The sequence below is a fragment of the Cyphellophora europaea genome (assembly GCF_000365145.1).
Source record: "Cyphellophora europaea CBS 101466 unplaced genomic scaffold supercont1.3, whole genome shotgun sequence".
Classification (NCBI taxonomy): domain Eukaryota; kingdom Fungi; phylum Ascomycota; class Eurotiomycetes; order Chaetothyriales; family Cyphellophoraceae; genus Cyphellophora; species Cyphellophora europaea.
The window spans coordinates 39038-58193 of NW_008481809.1; the positions used below are offsets into that span (position 1 = coordinate 39038).

Sequence of the window (19156 nt, forward strand, 5' to 3'; positions counted from 1 at the left end):
TATTATTAACCCTAACCCTAATATTATTTCTAAAAATTAATAATTATTATTATTAGTATTATTTTTAATAAATAAAATTAATTTTTATTATTAGGGTTAGGGTATTTATAAAAATTAAAGTTTAATATTATTAATCTAAAATTTAATTATATAATATTTTATAAAGCTAATTTTAGTATATTATTTCTAAATAATAAATAATATATCTTTTTTTTAAATTTCTTTTATTTTATTTTAAGAGGGTAGACCTCTTGAAATAAAATTTTTAAATCCTAAGTAGAATTCTTAGGATATAATCTTCTTTAGCTTCTTTAAGGTTCTAGGGTGGTAGGTCTAGAGAGTGGCTCTCTGCCCTAGCTATATAGCTATCTTCTACAGGATCCAAGTTGTCTGGTAATAACTGGTCTGAGTTATCTCTATATATAGTATCCTTAGAGCCCTGGGCCTAAGGAGGAAATACTACTGATAGTCAGGGTACTAGAGAAGGTGTTAGCTAATACTAGAAGAAATATACAATATTAGTAATAGGAGCTACTAGAGACTAGGTAGCTAGTAACTAGTAGAATAGACTAGGTGCAAGATCTTGTGGTTTATAGAGAGCCCTATACTCTTGTACTATAACTACTTCTCGTTAGCTTTAAATATAAGTACTATCCTGGGGAAGTGTAAGGCCTTGCATACATAGGCCTAGTTATAGTAGTGTTTAGGGAGGGTCAGGTAACCCCCCCGTGTGTGTGACTCTCTTATCCTATTGTAGTTACTTAAGTATAGCGTGACAGTGTTATTTACAGTAGCGGTGTGAGTAGGTAGTAGCTAGCTTATAGTGGTGTATTATAGCAGCCTCCTCCACTGTAGAAGATTCAGCCCAAGTATACTTGGATGTTATTAAAGGATAGCCACAGTAGTCTAATAAGGGGTCCTAGAAGTTTTTGAAATCCTCTCAAGTCAAATTAGAAAAGATAGAAAGGCCTTAATCTATAGATTAGGCGAAAGTAGAGCCCAATAATTCCCTGCTACAGTGGCCTAAAGTACAATAGTTAACCTAGTCTACGGTAGTGCAAGAAGGATTTTAGGGGTGGACCTAGGTACTGTCACGCTCTAGGCACGCTAACCCCAGCACTGTCACGCTCTGGGCACGCTAACCTCAGTACTGTCACGCTCTTAGTAGAATCCTCATTGTCGCCCAAAATTGGCCAACTTTGATGCTGCCTCCAGCGACGACCACATTAGCTAGACCTTCAAAAAGGGTGTTGTTAGAAAGCCCGAGTCGGGCTCCGCCCTTTCGGGCTGGTCTCATGTCACTAACACACTGTTTAACCTCTAACATTAACCTTAAGAATATCTATTGAAGCCTTCCGACGCGACTAATATGAGATTACTTCAGCCATATATGCCCGCACGAACGGCATGGCCAGTTTTGGTACGGGCCTCTTCGGGCTCTGGGCAGCCCTCTCTGGTTGGATGCGATCTCGGAATGATGCCGAGCCCCGTTCCGAGCAACTCCAAATTCTTGCCGATCAATACCCTCGAATGCTTCTCACCCCGTGAGGAATTCCTGGGGAGGCCTTGTTCAGAGCCAGGGTTTATCCCAATCCCTAAAAATCAACAAGCAGGGAAGCCGAGCAATTCCGAGATACTTGAACCGATGCCATATCGCTCATCTTATTTCTTGCTGGGTTACACACTGTAGCAGACCGACCGCTAGCAACTTCATCTTCGTGCTCAGAGGAGACTTTCAACATGGCAGGCGATTCGGGTGGCATGAGCTTCTCGCACCTCAAAAACAACACCAAGAGCAAGTGGTGGCGCGATCCTTGTCTTCGTATTAACGTCGTCCAGTGCGTTGGCCTCTATTTCTGTGTTTTCTATCTTGGATACGATGCTGCCCTGCTTAACGGGCTTCAGGCTATGCCTCAGTGGAACGCTTACTTCGACGATCCCTCGGGTAACTTCTTGGGCCTCATCTCGGCATCAATCTTTCTGCCAGCAATTGTCACCCCGTTCATTAGCTCGTGGATCAATGGCAAATGGGGTCGCAAAGCTGCACTTGCCGTAGGATCGATCGTGCTCATCATCGGTGCGTGCATCAACGCCTTCGCTACAAACATCGGGATGTTCATCGCAGGCCGCGTACTCGTTGGCGCAGCTGGGCCATTCGGCAAGACCACCGCAATTGCACTGCTCCAAGAAATCGCACATCCACGCCTGAGACCGATCCTTGCCACGTCATTCTACAGTAACTACTACATAGGTGCAGCAATAGCGTCATGGTTCTGTTACGGCGGTTTGAACTGGGGGGACACGGCCTGGGCCTGGCGTGCGCCCTGCCTGTTCCAAGTCTTCGCGCCCTTGGTCGTCCTATTTCACCTCTGGATTGTGCCTGAAAGTCCACGTTGGCAGATCCACCACGGCAAAATTGACGCAGCCATGTCCACTCTCAGTAAGTGGCATGCAAATGGGGACCGTGATGATGAGCTCGTTCAGCATGAATATCGCGAGATCTGCTTTGCCCTACAACTCGAGGAGGAGAACAAACGCACTCGCTACGCCGACTTTGTCAAAACTCCTGGTAACCGCCGCCGCTTGCTCGTCTTGGTGACCATGGCTACCGGCACCAACTGGATCGGCAATGGTATCATTAGCTACTATCTTGCTCCTGCTCTGCGACTCGTGGGGATTACCGATCCGCACCAGATCTCCGGCATCAACGGCGGACTTGCCGTCTGGAACCTGTTCCTCGCGTATGCAGGCTCGCTGAACGCAGAGCGTGTCGGCCGACGCAAACTCTGGCTCACCTCTACTATCGGCATGCTCGGATCATACATCGTTATGACGGGCTTGTCCGGGAGTTTCGCCGAGAACGGCGGCCGCGGGGTCGGTATCGCGGTCGTACCTGTTATGTTCATCTACTATGGCTTCTACGACATCGGCTGGACGCCCCTTCCGTTCTCTTACGGTGCCGAGATTCTGCCATATCACATGCGTTTAAAAGGGCTGAGTATCCTGCTTAGCGTGCAGAGCGTAGCGCAGGCTTTCGTAAGGCAATCTTCTTGACTGTCTGGAAAGGTCTTGGTATGCTGACGGTAGCGAACAGAACCAATGGGTCAACCCCGTCGCCCTAGCGGACATTGCGTGGAAGTACTATATCATCTACGTGGTGCTCATCGCTATGTATCTGGTCCTTATTTGGTTCTTCTTCCCAGAGACAAGGTACAATGCCTGCCGCACTCCTTAGCCACCCTAATCCCTCCCCCCTCCTTATCCAAGTTCCCTCGTCTCCCATTCTTTCCCAGTCTCGATACATATTTGACTCCCAGATTCACATTCTCTTACCCGCGTGCTAACAGCTCATCTGAACTCATCACCTCACTTCTTCATCTGGTTGAAGTCTAACGACACTTTATGCCTTGCCAGAATATCTACTGACTGCCTTTCTTACATTGCAAACATCTCACGATTGAAGAGGTCAGCGTAATCTTCGACACGGGCCGATTAGGTACCGCGCAAGCCGCCACTCAACATTTGCAGCGGCCAGTCGAGGAGAATGATAAAGCAGGGGGTCGTGCGGTGGAGGTAGAAGACGTTGGAGGTGCGAAACCTTGAAAGAGAAGTGTGGTGGACACTCGCGGTATTGCCTCATCAACCGGCTGTTCGTTTCTTAGGCTTAGTTATTCTTAAACGCAGCAGAATGCAGTACATGGTTGTATCACACGCGAGTCCTTGGTGTATGAAAGCAAGTCCGAGCTTGACCAGGGTTGGCAGGCCAATCACAGCAGCAAAATGAGGTTTCCTGCTTAGGTTTAGCGCCCTCCTCATACCAACCACGACTTCTCATGGACTATGATCACTACAGCCCTCCAGTTCTCCCTACCTCGTCGGCAATCGTTCCTTTCTTGGTTGGGCTGTAGGTGGTCATAGCCGCGGTCGTAACAGATAGACAGCGTTTTGCGAATATTCATTAAAAGCCCAATAGATAACTCCACCAACACCGTTGGATTATGTGGGCAGTTAGAACTCAAATACCAGATACAGATTGTCAAACCTCGTCATAAGTGACAATCTTGCCTCGCAACCACTCTTCCAGGCCCGGCTGACCAGTAAACTTCCCCGATCCGCTCTTCTTCGCACCACCGTGCGGTAAGTTCGACTCATCGTGTATTGTCATAGAATTGATGTGGACCGCACCACACTCGTAACCTTTAGCCACACGAAACCCAGCAGCCATGTTCTCAGTAAATATTGACCCTGACAGGCCATAGTCCGTGTCGTTGGCGATTTGCAAAGCCTCTTCCTCAGTTCCAAACGTGTACAGTGCGACACTAGGCCCAAAACTCTCATTCTCATATAGCTTTGATCCTTTCTTCACATCAGTAAGGATAATTGGTTTCATAGTGGTCGAAGCCAGGTCTGGGGTGATAGACTCTTGAGGATCCCCATATATAACTTTGGCACCGTGTTCAAGGGCAGATTTGACCAAGGACTTAGTTTTATTCGCTCCTGCACACGTCACAAAGACCTGTGGCCGGCTCTCGTCTCCAAATTGAGCTGTGGTGGATTCCTTGAATGCCTCAATAAAGGAATCAGCGATAGATGTGTGAACGATGATTCGCTCTGTCGCCATGCAGACTTGACCGGCGTGGAGAAACGCGCCAACTGCACACGCATCTGCTGCTTTTCTGATATTTGCGTCTTTGAGGATGATCGCACTCGCCTTTCCACCAAGTTCAGTGATGATAGGCTTCAGGTGCCGTCCAGCAGTTGCGGATATAATGGCTCCGACCGCTGTACTGCCAGTAAAATTGATTTTCTTCACCAGCGGGTGTGCGATGAGTGTGTTGGTGACCTCTGCTGCGTCTTGGGGACGGTGGAAAACCAAGTTTAGGCAACCATCAGGAAGACCCGCGTCGCGGAAGATATCGACAATTGCATAGTAACAACGCGGGGAGAGCTCTGAACCTTTTAAGATACAAGTGTTTCCTGCCGCCAGAGCGTACGAGAAAGCACGACATCCGAGAGGAAACGGAGCGTTCCTATTTCTGTTAGCCATGGAAGCTTGATGTAGATTAGTGAAGAGTGGTACGCACCATGGAGCAATTCCAAGAATCACGCCATACGGCTCTTTCAGATAAAGTGCCTCTCTTCCTTCGAAAGTTGAGAACGCAACACTCCCGCCTGTGGCAGAACATTTCCCGGCCACCTCTTTGAGATTATCAACAGTTAGGTTCAGGATCCACTCGACAAAGTTCGGATCTGCTCCTGTCTCCTGTGCTTGATATTTTGCTAGGTCTGACTTGCGTTGTGCAAATAGTTCAGCTGCCTTGAGAAAGATGTCGCGGCGAGCTGGTGGTTTGACTTTCGCCCAAACCGGAAGAGCAGCCTGCGCAGTTTCAACTGCAGAGACAGCTTCTGTAATAGAAGCTCCGCTTGCATTCCAGATTGTCTCATTAGTGACAGGATTGCATACTGAAAATGTTTCAGAGCCCATGATATCCTTACCACCAATAATCATCGGAATATCTTTGGGGCAGCTTCCGCCAGACACCCCGTTTTTGACTGGGTTGCCATTAACGTGATCAGTCATATTGAACTAGAAAAGAGCTCAGTTGCGATAGGTTCTTGACATAAAGGCGCCGCAAGGAGTCCTGGTGAAGTGGTCTCGGGTTCTGACTCACGCATCCGGAGCAAGGACACCTCTGTGGAGGGAGTTTTGTATTATATCCTTCTACTGATGTTGGCAAAGGAAGTCATGTAAGCGATGTGATAGGTCACACAAGGATCTAAGAAGCCTTAGGTATGCCCGAAGGATCGATGAAAGCATAATAAGAGGTAATGCGGAAACGGTATAATTCCTATCCCCGGAATGCTGCCAATACTCCGATAGGGCGGTACCTAGGCTGGCATTGGTTACATTCGGCATTAGCATATTTCCGCAACAGGCAAGCTTTGCTACCACGAAAAATCCCACCTCCCCCCGTTATATCCATACTCCTCAAGGTGCGAAATATCCCCACCCGACATAATAGTCCGATATCTCTCCTGGACCGAGTTGTTGCGCCCGGCTTGACGTATCCCTCGAATCAAGAAAGGTCAGCCATCATACTACGGAGCCGACGAATTGATAACCCTTCAAGACGAACGTAAAACGCAAGCTAAGGAGGATCCCAGTCCACGGTCTTCGCGTTTATATTGATATTTTTGCGGGGAAGTATCCCTGCTCGAACACAGATAGACTTCTTAGCCATGTTAGCCATCTGTTACCTCCGAACTTGGCTTTTGGTGGGACCCTAGGGTGGCATCAAGCCATCATAGAGCTGCCACTCTGTGTCTGCTCCAGTATGGCGCGGGGACGAACCTGACGTGGGACAGATTCAATCATGGTTCGCTGAACAACGAAATAGGTCCCCATTGCTGGATTCATTTTTACTGCTAACACATGAACAACTTGGAGTGTCGAAGCCATTACGCAACCTTTAGTCAATTCTGCAAGCCTCAACAATGTCCGAGGTTAGAGCACTGGTTGCTGCTGCTGTGGATAGCCCACTAGAGCTGCGCGAAATCCAGCTTGACGAACCTCGTCCGGACGAGACTGTCGTGGAGATTCACGCAGTGGGAATATGCCACGCCGACATAGCATGCTTAGATGGCAAGCTACCGGCATCCTTTCCCAGTGTCTTTGGTCATGAAGGTATGTAGAGTCCAGACTCGAGAATAGAAAGCATTGCTTACCTAGCCTACAAGGAGCTGGGGTGGTAAAGCAGGTTGGCAGTGAGGTCAGGGGCATTGAACCTAACGATACCGTTCTGATAAGCTACAATTCTTGTGGCGATTGCATCCAATGCCGAGAGGACTTTTCAGCATATTGTGTACACACGGCCCAGCTGAATTTTAGAGGTGTTCGGTTGGATGGGAGTTGCACTCTACGTTCCCAGGACGGTTCTTTATTGCACGGCAACTTCTTCGGGCAAAGTTCGTTCTCCAACCTCGCCCTTGTGAATAGTCGGAGTCTTGTCAAAGTCCCAAGCTCAATTCCAATGCATTTGTACGCGCCTCTCGGTTGTGGTGTTCAAACTGGAGCAGGAGCTATCTGGAATTCGCTACGGGTTCAACCAGGGTCGACTGTAGCGGTTTTCGGAACGGGCTCAGTGGGCATGGCCGCAATCATGGCTGCCCGTATCTATCAAGCGAAGGCCATCATCGGTATTGACATTCACAAGCAACGGTTAGAAGTTGCCAGGAATTTAGGAGCAACACACACGCTAGATGCTTCCGGCGACGCACTTACCGATGCTTCCGGCGACGCACTTACCGACCAATTCAGAGCACTATGCGGTGATCAAGGCCTCATGTTTGCTGTTGATACAACAGGTATCCCAGCTGTTATCGAGACGATGATTGCTTCTCTAGGAATTCGAGGCCGAGCAGTTACAATTGGAGCTCCGAAGTTAGGAAGCACAGTCAAAGTAGATGTCCTCTCGCATCTGGTAATGGGTCGGGTATACATGGGAAGCAGCCAAGGGGATTCCAATCCAACAGAGGTATGTTGTCCCCTGTCTCTAATGTGCGCCTCTCGAGCTCACTACATCGTTAGATGATTCCACGTTTGATCGAACATCACCTCGCAGGAAGGCTCCCCATCGAACAATTTGTGACTACTTATAACGCGGAGAATTTCAAAGAAGCAATTGAAGATATGCGATCAGGTAAGGTAATTAAGCCTGTGCTTTTGTGGCGGAAAACAGGATGATTATTTCCCCTCGCTGCAGCGCTGTCCAGCAGATCTGACTGTGTTGTTCTTCCAAGAACGAAGTTCGTGTGTACTACTTAGAGATGTGCTGAGCATTCTATGCATGATGAACATTCTATAGAAGAAGTCACTGTGCCAGTGCCAGGTTTCTTTAAACCAAAAGATCACAGGTGGTTCATACGATTACAATCGATTAATATTTCCTTAAGGTCCGAGTATCTCGTGGCCACGTCGTGTTGCCTCTGCTCAACATCGTCAGAGACTCGGCTACATATGACGAGGCTCCAAATCTGGCACCTCGTCGCATACATGGTGCCGAGATAGTTTTTGACAATGATACTTGACTCTGGTGCGGCTTTCACCCGAGCCTCGAACCGGTAGCAACGCTTTGTAACAGGCGCTATATTTTGGGGGATCCAACGCTCGTAAGTCTTTGGATTTTATTGCGTTGACTAGAGATGGCATTCGTGAGGGGGTATCTATACAATTTCCAGCTGGCTTAGCAGGGTGGACCATCTACAATGTTAATGAGTTATTAACGAGCCGTTGGGACAAGTTGTTTAGAATCGTTTCTATTTCCTTCGAGACTGGATGGGATCGTATGCGGACGCTGCACGCTACAAACGCCGGCATTGTATTGTTGAAGATTGAATAGTTCTCTGGTAGGGTACGCTTTATTAGCAGGTCCTAGTGCCATAAAAATCATTACTCTTCATCAGAGTTCAGATTCTCAATTCTGTGCCTTAGCCTGTTCCATCACCTTTTCCAAATCCTTGTCTGCTCGTTGCCATTCTTCTGTGACGACACTTTGCCTGCCATCCCTCACTTCGAAGTGAGCCTTGAACTTTGATGGCCGGGAGTTGAACCCCTGCGTGAACGCAAACTCATCAACTTCGCATCTCACCTTCTTTCCGTCTCTCATTTCGTACTTGTAACCAATGTTGAACGTCCATAATATCCTCGCAATGTTGATGAAGAGGCTGTTCTTGGCTATGTGCTGTCCAGTGCACACTCTGCGGCCAAAACCAAACGCTGCCAGGGGTAGTTCTGGATTTTCGAGCCATCTTTCTGGATAAAACTCGAGCGGATTCCTGTACACGTCCTCATCAAGGTGAATAGACCAATGATTGCCTATCACAGTGGCGCCCTTGGGTATGTGGAAGCCCATGTATTCGTCGTCTTGAATAACGGCATGAGGAATTCCGCCGGCGGACACTGGACGCCATCGAAGTGTTTCCTTAATGATTGCGTCAATATATGGAAGGCTTTCCTTGTCATCGAATGTTGGCAAGCGGTCCGCACCCAGAACGAGGTCCAGCTCCCTTTGTGCCTTCGTCATGACTGCCGGGTACAGAACCATTGCGAGCGTAAAGACCTCAAGCGCCATTGTCGTTGTATCACTGCCGGCTTCGTATACAATCCCGACGTCATAGGCGAGCTCCTTCTGTGACATCTCCTGGCTCTCCTTCATTTTTTCGGCTTGCTTTGACCAGTTCCATGTGCGATTCTTTTGAGCTTTGAGCAGGTTTTCGACGTATAAGCTAGCCTCGAATTTGTGAAGCCGGTCTCCTGAGCGCTTCCATGGCGCTAAAACATTCGGCAAGTAGTTGAGCACGGGAAGGGCATCGACCAGCCAAGTTCCAACTCGTGCAGCATAGAGAAAATTCTCCATAACCTTGTCGATAGCTTGGACTTCAGGCTCATCACCCCAGGTTAAGCGACGGCCGTATGCCAATGCAAAAATCAAACTCGACGAATAGCGGTGATAGCGCTCTGAAAATTCCTGGTTGGGTTCAAGCAGCTCGTGAAGAAGCTGCTTGCTCTCAAGATCCTGTAGCGGACGATAATTCTGGGAAACTCGAATGTTGAGATAAGAGGCTTGAAGGCGCTGGTGAAGGCGCCATCGCTGTCCATAGGGCATCAGCAGAGTTCTGAAGCCTTTACTAACACATTCGCCCCCCATCACAACACGAGGACGGGAGCTATAGATGTTACTTCGCTTATCAAGAAGGTCGTGAGCTGCTTTATAGGTTCCGAGCATGATGATAGTGTTTAGACCATATTGCAGACTGATAATTGGTCCGTACTGCTTGGTCCATTGTTGATACGTTCGCCATGGATAATCCTTGGGTGCTTGGTGAAGGTTGCCAATGAGAGGTAAACGAGGTGGGCCTGGGGGTAACTTCGGTTTCGTAGCTCTTATGCGAGACAATAGCAACCAAGCCATAAGGGCACCGATGATTGCTAAAGAGAAATTCATCTTAGGAAGAGTGAGCTTCGATATCTTGCATCCACAAGTAATTATTGCCGTCTAGTGTGGAGGTTAGAGGAGGCTCATCATCAGTGCGTGCAAGATAGACCTTGGGTAGTTGTGTATTTTCACGTATCGAATCATCGAATGGTGAAGGATATGGGCGTGGTGGTGCCGTACCTGCTGCGCCTAGACCAAAACTGGACGATAGGGTGTGGATTGCCTTCTCTGCGAGGCAAACAAACTTGACGGTTGCAATATGGAAGCGAATCGGACGTAGGCTATCCGCTTTAGATAACGACTGAAGGATGTAGATATGTACTGATCACGATCTTTTGGGGGGCCCGAGCTGTGATGTTGCGGGACCTTTCCCCGGACGACGCTTTCCCCGCGTGCTGGAAGACGGGGAAGAAGGTTAACAGTGCGGGACGACTTTCCCATTGGCAAATGTCTCCCATTTACGGTAATTCCGGATTTAAAATCGGAATTAGACTCGTATTGCCGCCCGCGCGTACTGTCTGCAAACAAAGGTCGTAGGTGGCTCTTGATTCTTTGTCCGTGTTCAGTAAGCTTCTCATACGATGCCGTTGTAATAGAGATACTTACCGAAATACGAGACTCTTGGTATCGATGTTGTAATCCGCATGATGCTAGGCCTTTTTTGGAACGGCCAGTGTATTGTATGATCGAGGCCTAGACTGATACCCAGCCTCCATCTGAGATGGGGTGTTGTCAGTCTCGTGAAGGTATAGAAGCTCCATCTTTTTCAATCTATAGAGGCGACTGATGTGTCGCTTGTAGGCCCAATTTTCAGACTTCACAGGTTTTGGGGGAACTGTTCAAATACTTGGATTCCTCGACGTGTAATCTGTTAGTCCTAAATGTGCACCCCTTTGATTTAAACTGTGTCCCCTCCTTGTTGGAGTCAGCACGTGTGAGATGATATACCTCTCTGTAGACCCATAGTGTTTCTTGTCACATTTACGCTGGGAAATTCTGGGAGGTGGTCATGCACGACATCGGACGCGCGTGTGTAGACACTATGTGTTCGATCATTCGGCACTCGGGCTTGTTGCAGTAGATCGAGGAACCCTGCATAAGATGAGCAGTCACCCCAGAGGAAGCCATAGTGGATGACTATTAGAATTCCATAATATGAATCTTTATCATGAATATCACGTTGAACTTAAAATACTACTGTCGTAAAGCCTGATAATGTTGAAGAAGACGGATTGATTGACATGGATACTCGCGCCAGCAGTGTCAGACCATTACTCAAACCGTGGCACCGAGTTCAATATGTATACCTAAAAGAGGGATGATCATCTCCAAGATTCGCCAGCTCCTCCTGTGGGAGCTCATACAGGTAGTCTCTTTCGCCTCTCTCCCGCTTCTTGTTCTCGAAAAAGCATACGGCCAGAAATGCGGTACAGCTAGCGATGCCCAAACATATGAATGACAGACCTGTCGAGTATCCTGTGAGATAGAACGGTGCCTCACCTCTGAGATAGATGTTGCTCCCAATGATGCCTCCACAGTTGCCCAGCCCAATCTGGAAACCGGCAGCAACTGCACGCTTGTAATGTCCTCCCATATTGTTGTTGACCCACGTGATTGTGATAGGAAGTGCGATATAAGCTCCTGTAGCTGTGAAGAATATAGCCGTGTATCGCACCCCGAGACTCGTATGAGACACGAGCAAGATAATATACCCGACCGTTGAAACTGCGAGACCAGCAATCGCGAACCCATAGCGGTGATGCGCATGGTCCGAAAAGACGGCCACAATAATGGTCAAGCATCCCGCAGTTATGTAGATTGGGATCGTCATCACCTGAGTTCTGAGTGCACTCCAGCCGAAACCGTGTAGAATGGTGGGTGTGAAGAGTGAGATCGAATATCCAGTAACAGTAACGCTAAGGAACATCAAGAAGCTATCAATCGCCAGAGTTAGTAAAGTTCTCCTATGCTGCCATAACAGGATAAGAGCGCTAGGTAACACGTACCCTAGGTATAGCTTTGGATCAAGGAAGACCCGTCTAGTCGCTTTTCGGTCGTATGTGTCCATCTGTGCAGGTCCCGAGTCTTCCAAAAGTCGCCGACGGAGCAGGACAGTTTCTCCAGGTTGCAGGAATTTGGCGTTCTCTGGCCAGTCGGGAATGATGAAGTAGGATACCAAAGCAAGGAGCACTGTGGCCACTCCTTCAAGGATGAACAACCACCTCCAAGCGCTGTAGCCACGCACATTATCCATGTGGCCGATTCCGTAAGCAAGCAACTGGAAAATGTTGTCAATTACGTTCAGTAGCCTTGTAACGAGTTTGGTGGTACCTACACCGCTGAATGCGCCAGCGAAGACGCTGGAGGAAAAGAAAACATTGATGCGAAGTTGCAGTTCGTACCTCTTGTAGTACATCGAGATTAAATAGATGGCACCTGCCGACAAGTCAGCTTTTGCTGGAGTATGACGATAGCAGGCAGAGAATAGCTTACCCGGGAAATAGCCCGCTTCAAATACTCCAACAAAGATTCGACATACGACAAGGCCGGCAAAGTTCTGTGTCAATCCTTGACAGATAGTGGTAATCCCTAGAGTTCAAGTAAGTCTACTGCTCTCTGACAGTGAAAAGTCCAGCAAGTTACCGAATCCCAATATCAATCCACTTAGCCAGATTGAAGGTCGGACCTTTTTCATGATGAGATTGCAGGGAACCTCCAGGAGGATGTAGGGAATGAAGAACATGAACAGAGCAATGTTGAAGTCGTTTCCCCTCATACCGAGATCATCCTCCAATCCCAGCAAACGAGCGTTGCCAATGTTAATGCGATCCAGGAACGCAGCCATCAAAAGGAAAAATAGAACCGGGATAAGTTGCCAGTCTATCTTCCTGACAAGCTGTCTCTCTGCCTTTGGATCGATAGGATCCTGCTCTTCACGCACCGTGCTCGAGGATGCTTCGATCTCGGTCGCCGTTGGCTTCTCGAGAGTCTCTGCCATTGGGAGTTGCGGACGATGTCAAGTTCTTGACGAAAATAGTACCTCTGTTGAAATGTATCAGGTAGAGTTGAAGAGCCGTACTCTGAGGCTACACGGTGACTGGGTCTGGTCTCTTATATGCGATACCACTGTGTGTCTCATCAGAGTACAGGCAGAGCTTGTTGATCTCTACAGGCCGTACTCAGGGCAATGCTTGCGGGGTATGCTAGTACAATATCTCCACAATCCAGAGGCCATTGCTGCAGTCCCACAGCTGTCCCGCAGTCGTCAGTTCTCAATTACGCTAACCCGCAGTCCTTGATGCTGTAATCACGCTACCGCACAGCCCAAGATGTTGTCCACTGTTTTACCAGCGCCAAGGCTTGCGTCGGGCTTGGCGCGCTAACTGTAATAAAAATACTACGTTGGTCAGATACAGTTAGCATAATCACCTAGTCAACCGAGACGTATACTTTTTGAACCCTGGGCTTCTTGTTCCCCTTGTGGTCGAATTGCTCCGGACAAATTCCGGGTGGAAATCGCATGGACTTTCATCCTGTCAAGAAACTTTCTGCATTAGCCCGTGGATCCTCTGAGCTCATGCCATCGCCCGACAATCTTGGTGGATTTGTACGAGTTCGCTCTGAGCGGAGAACCCTCGCACATTGTATCGTACAAGATGAACTAGCGAAGGCATGCGATGGAGTTAAAAGCACCTCGGTGGCCTCTTCTCCTCTAGTGCAACTACCACTACTGTGGACGTGCTTTCGACACGACTCTTGAGTACGCAAAATGACGGTCTCAGCAGTCAGCCAATACGGTCCTATTACAACAAGTGGCCCGGGCATATCGTATTTGCGGCCAGAGCTTCGAGACCTAAAGATCATTGGGGTAGAAGAACATGTGTCATTCCCAGCGCTGTCGCATAAAATCCCCAGCGAGGGCGGAGCAAAGCATGCCAAGGAACAGTTTGGACTGCTGGTGGGGCATGATGCCATGTCCTATGCGGCTGGACGTGTGGCCGATCTTGGAAAACAAAGACTGGCCGACATGGACGAAAGCACCGTTGCGATGCAAGTTCTCAGTCTAGCTGGACCAGTCAACAGCATGTATCTGGATACAGAGCAAGCAATAGCATTCGCGCGCGAAATCAATGACGGGTTGAAGAAGGGCGTCGACGCGAATCCAAAACGGTTCGTCGCACTTGCTGAATTACCGGCACATGTGCCCGACGCCGCGATCCAAGAGCTGCGCCGTTGCGTCAAGGATTTAGGCTTCGTTGGGGCAATGGTGTCCGGATCTATAAGTGGCACAGGCAAGTTCTTGGACGCGCCTGAGTTTGACACGCTGCTGTCTGAGTTCGAGAAGCTCGACGTACCTTTATATCTTCACCCGGGGATTGCGCCGAAGCCGATAACAGACACATATTACGACTTCCCAGACAACCCAAAACTCTCCGCGACTTTGGGGGGCATGGGCTGGGGGTGGCACAACGAAGTGGCAATTCACGTGCTTCGGCTAGCGGTCTCGGGTGCTTTGGACAGACACCCTCGGCTAAAGGTTGTGGTAGGGCACCAGGGAGAGATGCTACCGATGATGATCCAAAGGTTTGACGCTATGTTCGACAATCAGCTCTTCGGCCTGAGGAGAAGTGTTGGTGAGATGCTCCGCAACCAAGTCTGGATTGCCATTTCGGGGCTATTTTCTTTACCGCCGACACAAATTGCGATTCAGACCTGGGGCGTGGATAGAGTACTTTTTGCGAACGACTACCCATTTATCGATGCACAGCGAGTGCCGGCATTTATCACAGCTCTGGGGGATATCCTCGCGCCTTCCGACATGCGAAAGATCTGTCAAACTAATGCGGAGGATCTCTTCAAGATCAAAGCATGAGAAAATCATGTTTGATGTCAAGATCATGAGTTCGGGGGTCATTTCACCAGAGACCGTGCTTACATCTACCACGATGCGTTTGCGAATATCGGGCGACAATGGTGGATGGTACCTTTTTTAGCCCTACTCTTATATAAGTCAGGTCAATGACCTACGCGCTTTGTGGCCCCTGCGGGATTTCGAGGTAGTTAGTTTACCGGTGGCTGTAGTGGGTAAATCTTAACTTAAACGCTGCTCTCACTGAACAGCGTGGCCAACTTTTAGCTCTCTTTGTCGGACCGTTACAGGGTCGAAAGACATGTCGATGTCTTTCTGTGCCATCAATTTGTTTTCACTGTGGGGGCATTCGACCCATTTGACTAGCATCGAGTTTGGTTTCGGAATCGCCGCTTATCCACCAATTGCTGAGCTGTCCATTGAGTGGATTCTGGGTCAACTGCGGAGAGCTATAAATGGAACATGTTCCTATTTTACTAGCGAATCCCTCCTCTTTGGTTTGAGGTGCAGCAGTACTCTCAATTCCGCCTCGAGAGTGGGAAGTCTTCTTGCCAATGCCAGATTCGTGTGATACTGTAAAGTTGTCGCCATGATCCTGACCGCCAACCTTAGCAGCACAGATGACCGTTATACTGATATATGACTAAGGATATTTAAGCCTCACTAAGCCCTTGGCGTATCCTAGGTAACGTGCCTCATAGGCGTGTAAGTAGAGGGCCTAACATAGCTCACGTGTCCTGTAATATAGTCAAACCTTCTCTACAAGATGATCGGCTCTTCTTCAGAGAGCATATCTGAACTTCGGGTTCTCTTTGTCTGTCAAATCCACGAATTCTCGTCCTGGTTGTTGTGTATCCTCTTCAGTAGCTAAGGTGGCAGCGGCATTATCCCGCTTTTTGTTCTCCCTCTTGTTGATTAAGAGGAGTGCAACACAGCAGGAGAGGGCCACCATGTACTGTGCTATAATATTGTACTTGGCGTTCGTGTAGTAAGGGCCGTCCCTAAAAGTCTGCGGTCCGATAAGGAAGCCGACACAATAGGCAGAGAGGGTCATTGCGTTGACCGTGGTCTTCTTCGTGTAGCCCGCGACATTGGTGCTGATAAGACTCAGAATCAGGATGAAGGCGGTCGCTGAGTTTCCGTAGAGAATGTAGTATCCCACGAGTTGTCCGATTCGGTGCGCAGTTGGTCCGTCACGTGCAAGACCGGTCATGAGTGATATGCTGAAAATGCTGAACAACATCCCAATTGTAGCCCAAAGCATCCGGTTGCGGTACTTTTGCGCCAGCCAAGAAACACCAATATTGACAACAATCTGTACCACACCAGCAGGCATAGTGATCAGAAGTGTTGATCGTGGATTGAATCCGTAGCCCTGTATCAGAAGGGTAAAGAAAACAGTAATACCACCCGATGGAATCATACATGTGATACAGAAGAGACAATAAAGCCAAGACTGTGTCAATGTCAGTTCGTTTTCTAGGATGCGAATTGTTGAAAACGTACCCTGATGTCCAGGAAGGCCTCACGGAACTGGTTCCATTTGAAAACCTTGTTTCCAATGCTTTGTTGATTCGCTCGTAAGCGTTCCATTGCAATATGGCGATCCTCTTCGTTCAGCCATTTAGCATCCAGTGGTGAGTCGGGAACGAAGTACAACATCGCAGCTCCGAAAAAGACCGTGATAATTCCGCTAATGATAAAGACAACCTTCCAAGGCGCGAAAGTGATACTGTTGTTCCGATAGAAGCCCTCGGCGACTGCATATGTGAAAGCACCTCCCAGAATAGGCACAAACCCGTTTGCACAAAACCAGAATGCGGTGCGCGTTGCCTGCTCGTCAGACCGATACCAGCGAGCCGTCATGAGAACAAACCCAGCGGTAATAGACCCTTCGAAAGCCCCGAGGAAGAAGCGGACAACCATGAGACCAGCAAAATTTGTACATGCAGCATGGCACGTGAGAATGATACCCCAGCCGACAACGGTGCAAGCAATGTACCTCGATAAAGGGTACTTCTGCATCATACGGTTGTGTAGATAAACAAACGCCAGATAACCGAGGTATAGAATCGAGCCAGTCCTGCGGAGAACGACGTCAGCAACCACTTGTGCACGCTACGAAAGAGGACTATACAAACCAGGAATATTGCGCCGGTGTAAGGTTCAGATCTTCACGTATCCCCATGATTGCTGCGTATGACAGGGATAATTTGTCGAATTGCTGTACAAAGTAAAGCGTGAACATCCAAGGGATGATATGCCAGTCGATTTTGCGGCATACGCGACGGTCTGCCGCAGGATCAATGCCCATCGGCTCGTCGGTAGTGTAGCTGCCAACAATATCCCCATCTTCTGAAGCATCTGAATTGCCATTCTCAAGGCCTTTGGCGGTCTGTAACACGCCACGATTTTTGACCTGATCATCACCGGCGAGGTCGTGCTTCATGGGTAGTGGCTGAAGGGATAAGCTATCCTTAGGCTTTTCGTTGGTAGATTTTGCTACGGTGGAAGAGATTTCGGTCATAGTGGGCGAACGCGGGCTCAATTCCCGGACAAAGTATGGCTTACATGTCTTTTGGTCAAATAACGCCTAATATAGGCAACATATGGAGTAGAATTCCCAGGCACCCTATCTCGCGGAGCTATCTCCCGCAATCACGACGAGATGTCAAAGACTCCGAGAGATCTGAGAACTATCGCGGCTTACACCGATACAGCACGGCATTACCTTGGCGGAGGTGTGATAGATAGCCCCCCGGTCTTGGCGGAGATCCCGCCCACTTTCCGATTGGCTTGGAGTACTGTAGATGCCCCCCAGTGTTTCCCGGGTCGTCGGCCTCAGCCTTTACCTGGTAACAATGTTTATACTGTGTAGAGGTTTCAGTCCTATTAAGAGGAACTTTAGTCGGCACAGCTTCCTATGTACTACTATCAGGACATCGATTAGCATTCTTGAAAAATTGCCACAGCTGTCGCTTTTTCATCAAGGCGAGGATTATTACGCTGTATAAGGGGTTCCGTGAGTTGCGTACCACGATATTGTAGTTGCGAAGTCGAGCCTCTCCACCAGAGGTGATCTTGGCAAATCCTGGGCAAGCTCTCCAAGCATACAAAACAGGCGTGAAACGGGCGATTGAAAGGGATCTGGACCAGTGCCCTATGGCGAGAATGCCCGCGAGCTGGAGCTCATGGGCGAGCGGAGAAGTTGTGGAGGTGATAAGAGCGGCAGCTACTATCGTTCGTTGGCAGTCGCGTGGAGAGAGCAGATGCAGGTTTCGAGTTCAGCTCGTAGGGGGGGTGAGGGGGGGGTTGGGCGAATAGACACGATTCCACTAGGGGCAGACCCTCGGCAGATTCTCGGCCATCGTATACATCGCGATAAGGGACGGAGAGGATGAATGGAGAGGACGAATGGCAGGATGATGAAGTACAGTTGAGGTCGGGCGGGCGATGCTGACAATGTGGAAGCATCCCGGACTTGACAGCAACAATGCTGTCGCTGCATTATCTTGTGTAGTGCCAAGCAGCCTCGCAAGTGCGTGCTTAGCAGTCTCACCCTTGATCCTGGGCGATTGAGGTCTGAGGTTCCATATTGCTGGGAACAGGGCTGTGTGATATTGCAGTCGCTCCAACGGAACAGATGACTTCGGTGCAGTCTTGCTTACTGTAATGATTAGCGAGTTCGCCAGCCATGTTCTTGACCAGGTGACCGATGGCAATCTTGACTTTTTGACATGCTGGCACAAACTGAGCTGCTTGCTGACTGGCTACGCCAGAGAAGCATCTGACTAAAGTACGGTTCTTGCTCTATGCTTCTCGTTCCTGTAAGGTTGAATGAGCCTGCGAGAAGGTATTGCCTTGAATATGCGATGATCCCATATGGAATCTCGAATTCGTCGCGATCAGTGTACAGGGCAATTAAACAAGCCCTTTCGTGCTTTGGCTTGGTATCTATGCCTGATGATTCTTGTTTTTCCTCGGGCAGCCATGATCAAAGCATCGATTGTGAAAGTCAAGACCTCTTTAATGCCGCTGTCCAGATCACAATCGTGGTGATAGAGCCATAGCCGGCTCGGCAAGGTTAAACTGGGCTTGGCCCAAGGCTATAACAATGCTTGGGCCCACGCGAGCTTCTGGAGAGTTGGGGGAAGCCCGTCGCAAGAACCCGTCGCACCACGCTTTGCGCCCGGTGTAATCCGACGTAAAGACTCACAGCAATTATCGCAGATATCTCCAGTGAAACCAGTACAGGTTCATCTTGCTTGTCAGAACCAGTCTTTGCACCCCC

The 19156-nt window shown here is 48.9% G+C and overlaps 8 protein-coding genes across 8 annotated transcripts; 4 read left to right on the plus strand and 4 right to left on the minus strand.

Annotated features, from left to right (window-relative positions):
- Positions 1–1740: 1740 nt before the first annotated feature.
- HMPREF1541_02921 (uncharacterized protein) lies at positions 1741–3235 on the plus strand (the record flags this gene model as incomplete). Its single annotated transcript, XM_008717276.1, has 2 exons — positions 1741–3036; positions 3095–3235. 2 exons carry the CDS (start codon positions 1741–1743, stop codon positions 3233–3235), a joined length of 1437 nt encoding a protein of 478 aa, XP_008715498.1.
- Positions 3236–4036: 801 nt separating this feature from the next.
- HMPREF1541_02922 (uncharacterized protein) lies at positions 4037–5581 on the minus strand (the record flags this gene model as incomplete). Its single annotated transcript, XM_008717277.1, has 2 exons — positions 4037–5030; positions 5085–5581. The coding sequence occupies 2 exons, from the start codon at positions 5579–5581 to the stop codon at positions 4037–4039; spliced, it is 1491 nt and encodes a 496-aa protein (XP_008715499.1).
- Positions 5582–6495: 914 nt separating this feature from the next.
- On the plus strand, positions 6496–6693 carry HMPREF1541_02923 (uncharacterized protein; the record flags this gene model as incomplete). Its single annotated transcript, XM_008717278.1, has 1 exon — positions 6496–6693. The coding sequence occupies one exon, from the start codon at positions 6496–6498 to the stop codon at positions 6691–6693; it is 198 nt and encodes a 65-aa protein (XP_008715500.1).
- Positions 6694–7160: 467 nt separating this feature from the next.
- HMPREF1541_02924 (uncharacterized protein) lies at positions 7161–7744 on the plus strand (the record flags this gene model as incomplete). The annotated part of the gene is made up of 2 exons (XM_008717279.1): positions 7161–7535; positions 7589–7744. 2 exons carry the CDS (start codon positions 7161–7163, stop codon positions 7742–7744), a joined length of 531 nt encoding a protein of 176 aa, XP_008715501.1.
- A 730-nt stretch (positions 7745–8474) lies between these two features.
- On the minus strand, positions 8475–10004 carry HMPREF1541_02925 (uncharacterized protein; the record flags this gene model as incomplete). The annotated part of the gene is made up of 1 exon (XM_008717280.1): positions 8475–10004. The coding sequence occupies one exon, from the start codon at positions 10002–10004 to the stop codon at positions 8475–8477; it is 1530 nt and encodes a 509-aa protein (XP_008715502.1).
- A 1285-nt stretch (positions 10005–11289) lies between these two features.
- On the minus strand, positions 11290–12993 carry HMPREF1541_02926 (uncharacterized protein; the record flags this gene model as incomplete). Its single annotated transcript, XM_008717281.1, has 5 exons — positions 11290–11929; positions 12002–12273; positions 12331–12431; positions 12489–12584; positions 12639–12993. The coding sequence occupies 5 exons, from the start codon at positions 12991–12993 to the stop codon at positions 11290–11292; spliced, it is 1464 nt and encodes a 487-aa protein (XP_008715503.1).
- A 771-nt stretch (positions 12994–13764) lies between these two features.
- Positions 13765–14868, plus strand: HMPREF1541_02927 (uncharacterized protein; the record flags this gene model as incomplete). The annotated part of the gene is made up of 1 exon (XM_008717282.1): positions 13765–14868. One exon carries the CDS (start codon positions 13765–13767, stop codon positions 14866–14868), a length of 1104 nt encoding a protein of 367 aa, XP_008715504.1.
- A 778-nt stretch (positions 14869–15646) lies between these two features.
- On the minus strand, positions 15647–17392 carry HMPREF1541_02928 (uncharacterized protein; the record flags this gene model as incomplete). The annotated part of the gene is made up of 3 exons (XM_008717283.1): positions 15647–16321; positions 16372–16948; positions 17007–17392. The coding sequence occupies 3 exons, from the start codon at positions 17390–17392 to the stop codon at positions 15647–15649; spliced, it is 1638 nt and encodes a 545-aa protein (XP_008715505.1).
- Positions 17393–19156: the final 1764 nt, after the last annotated feature.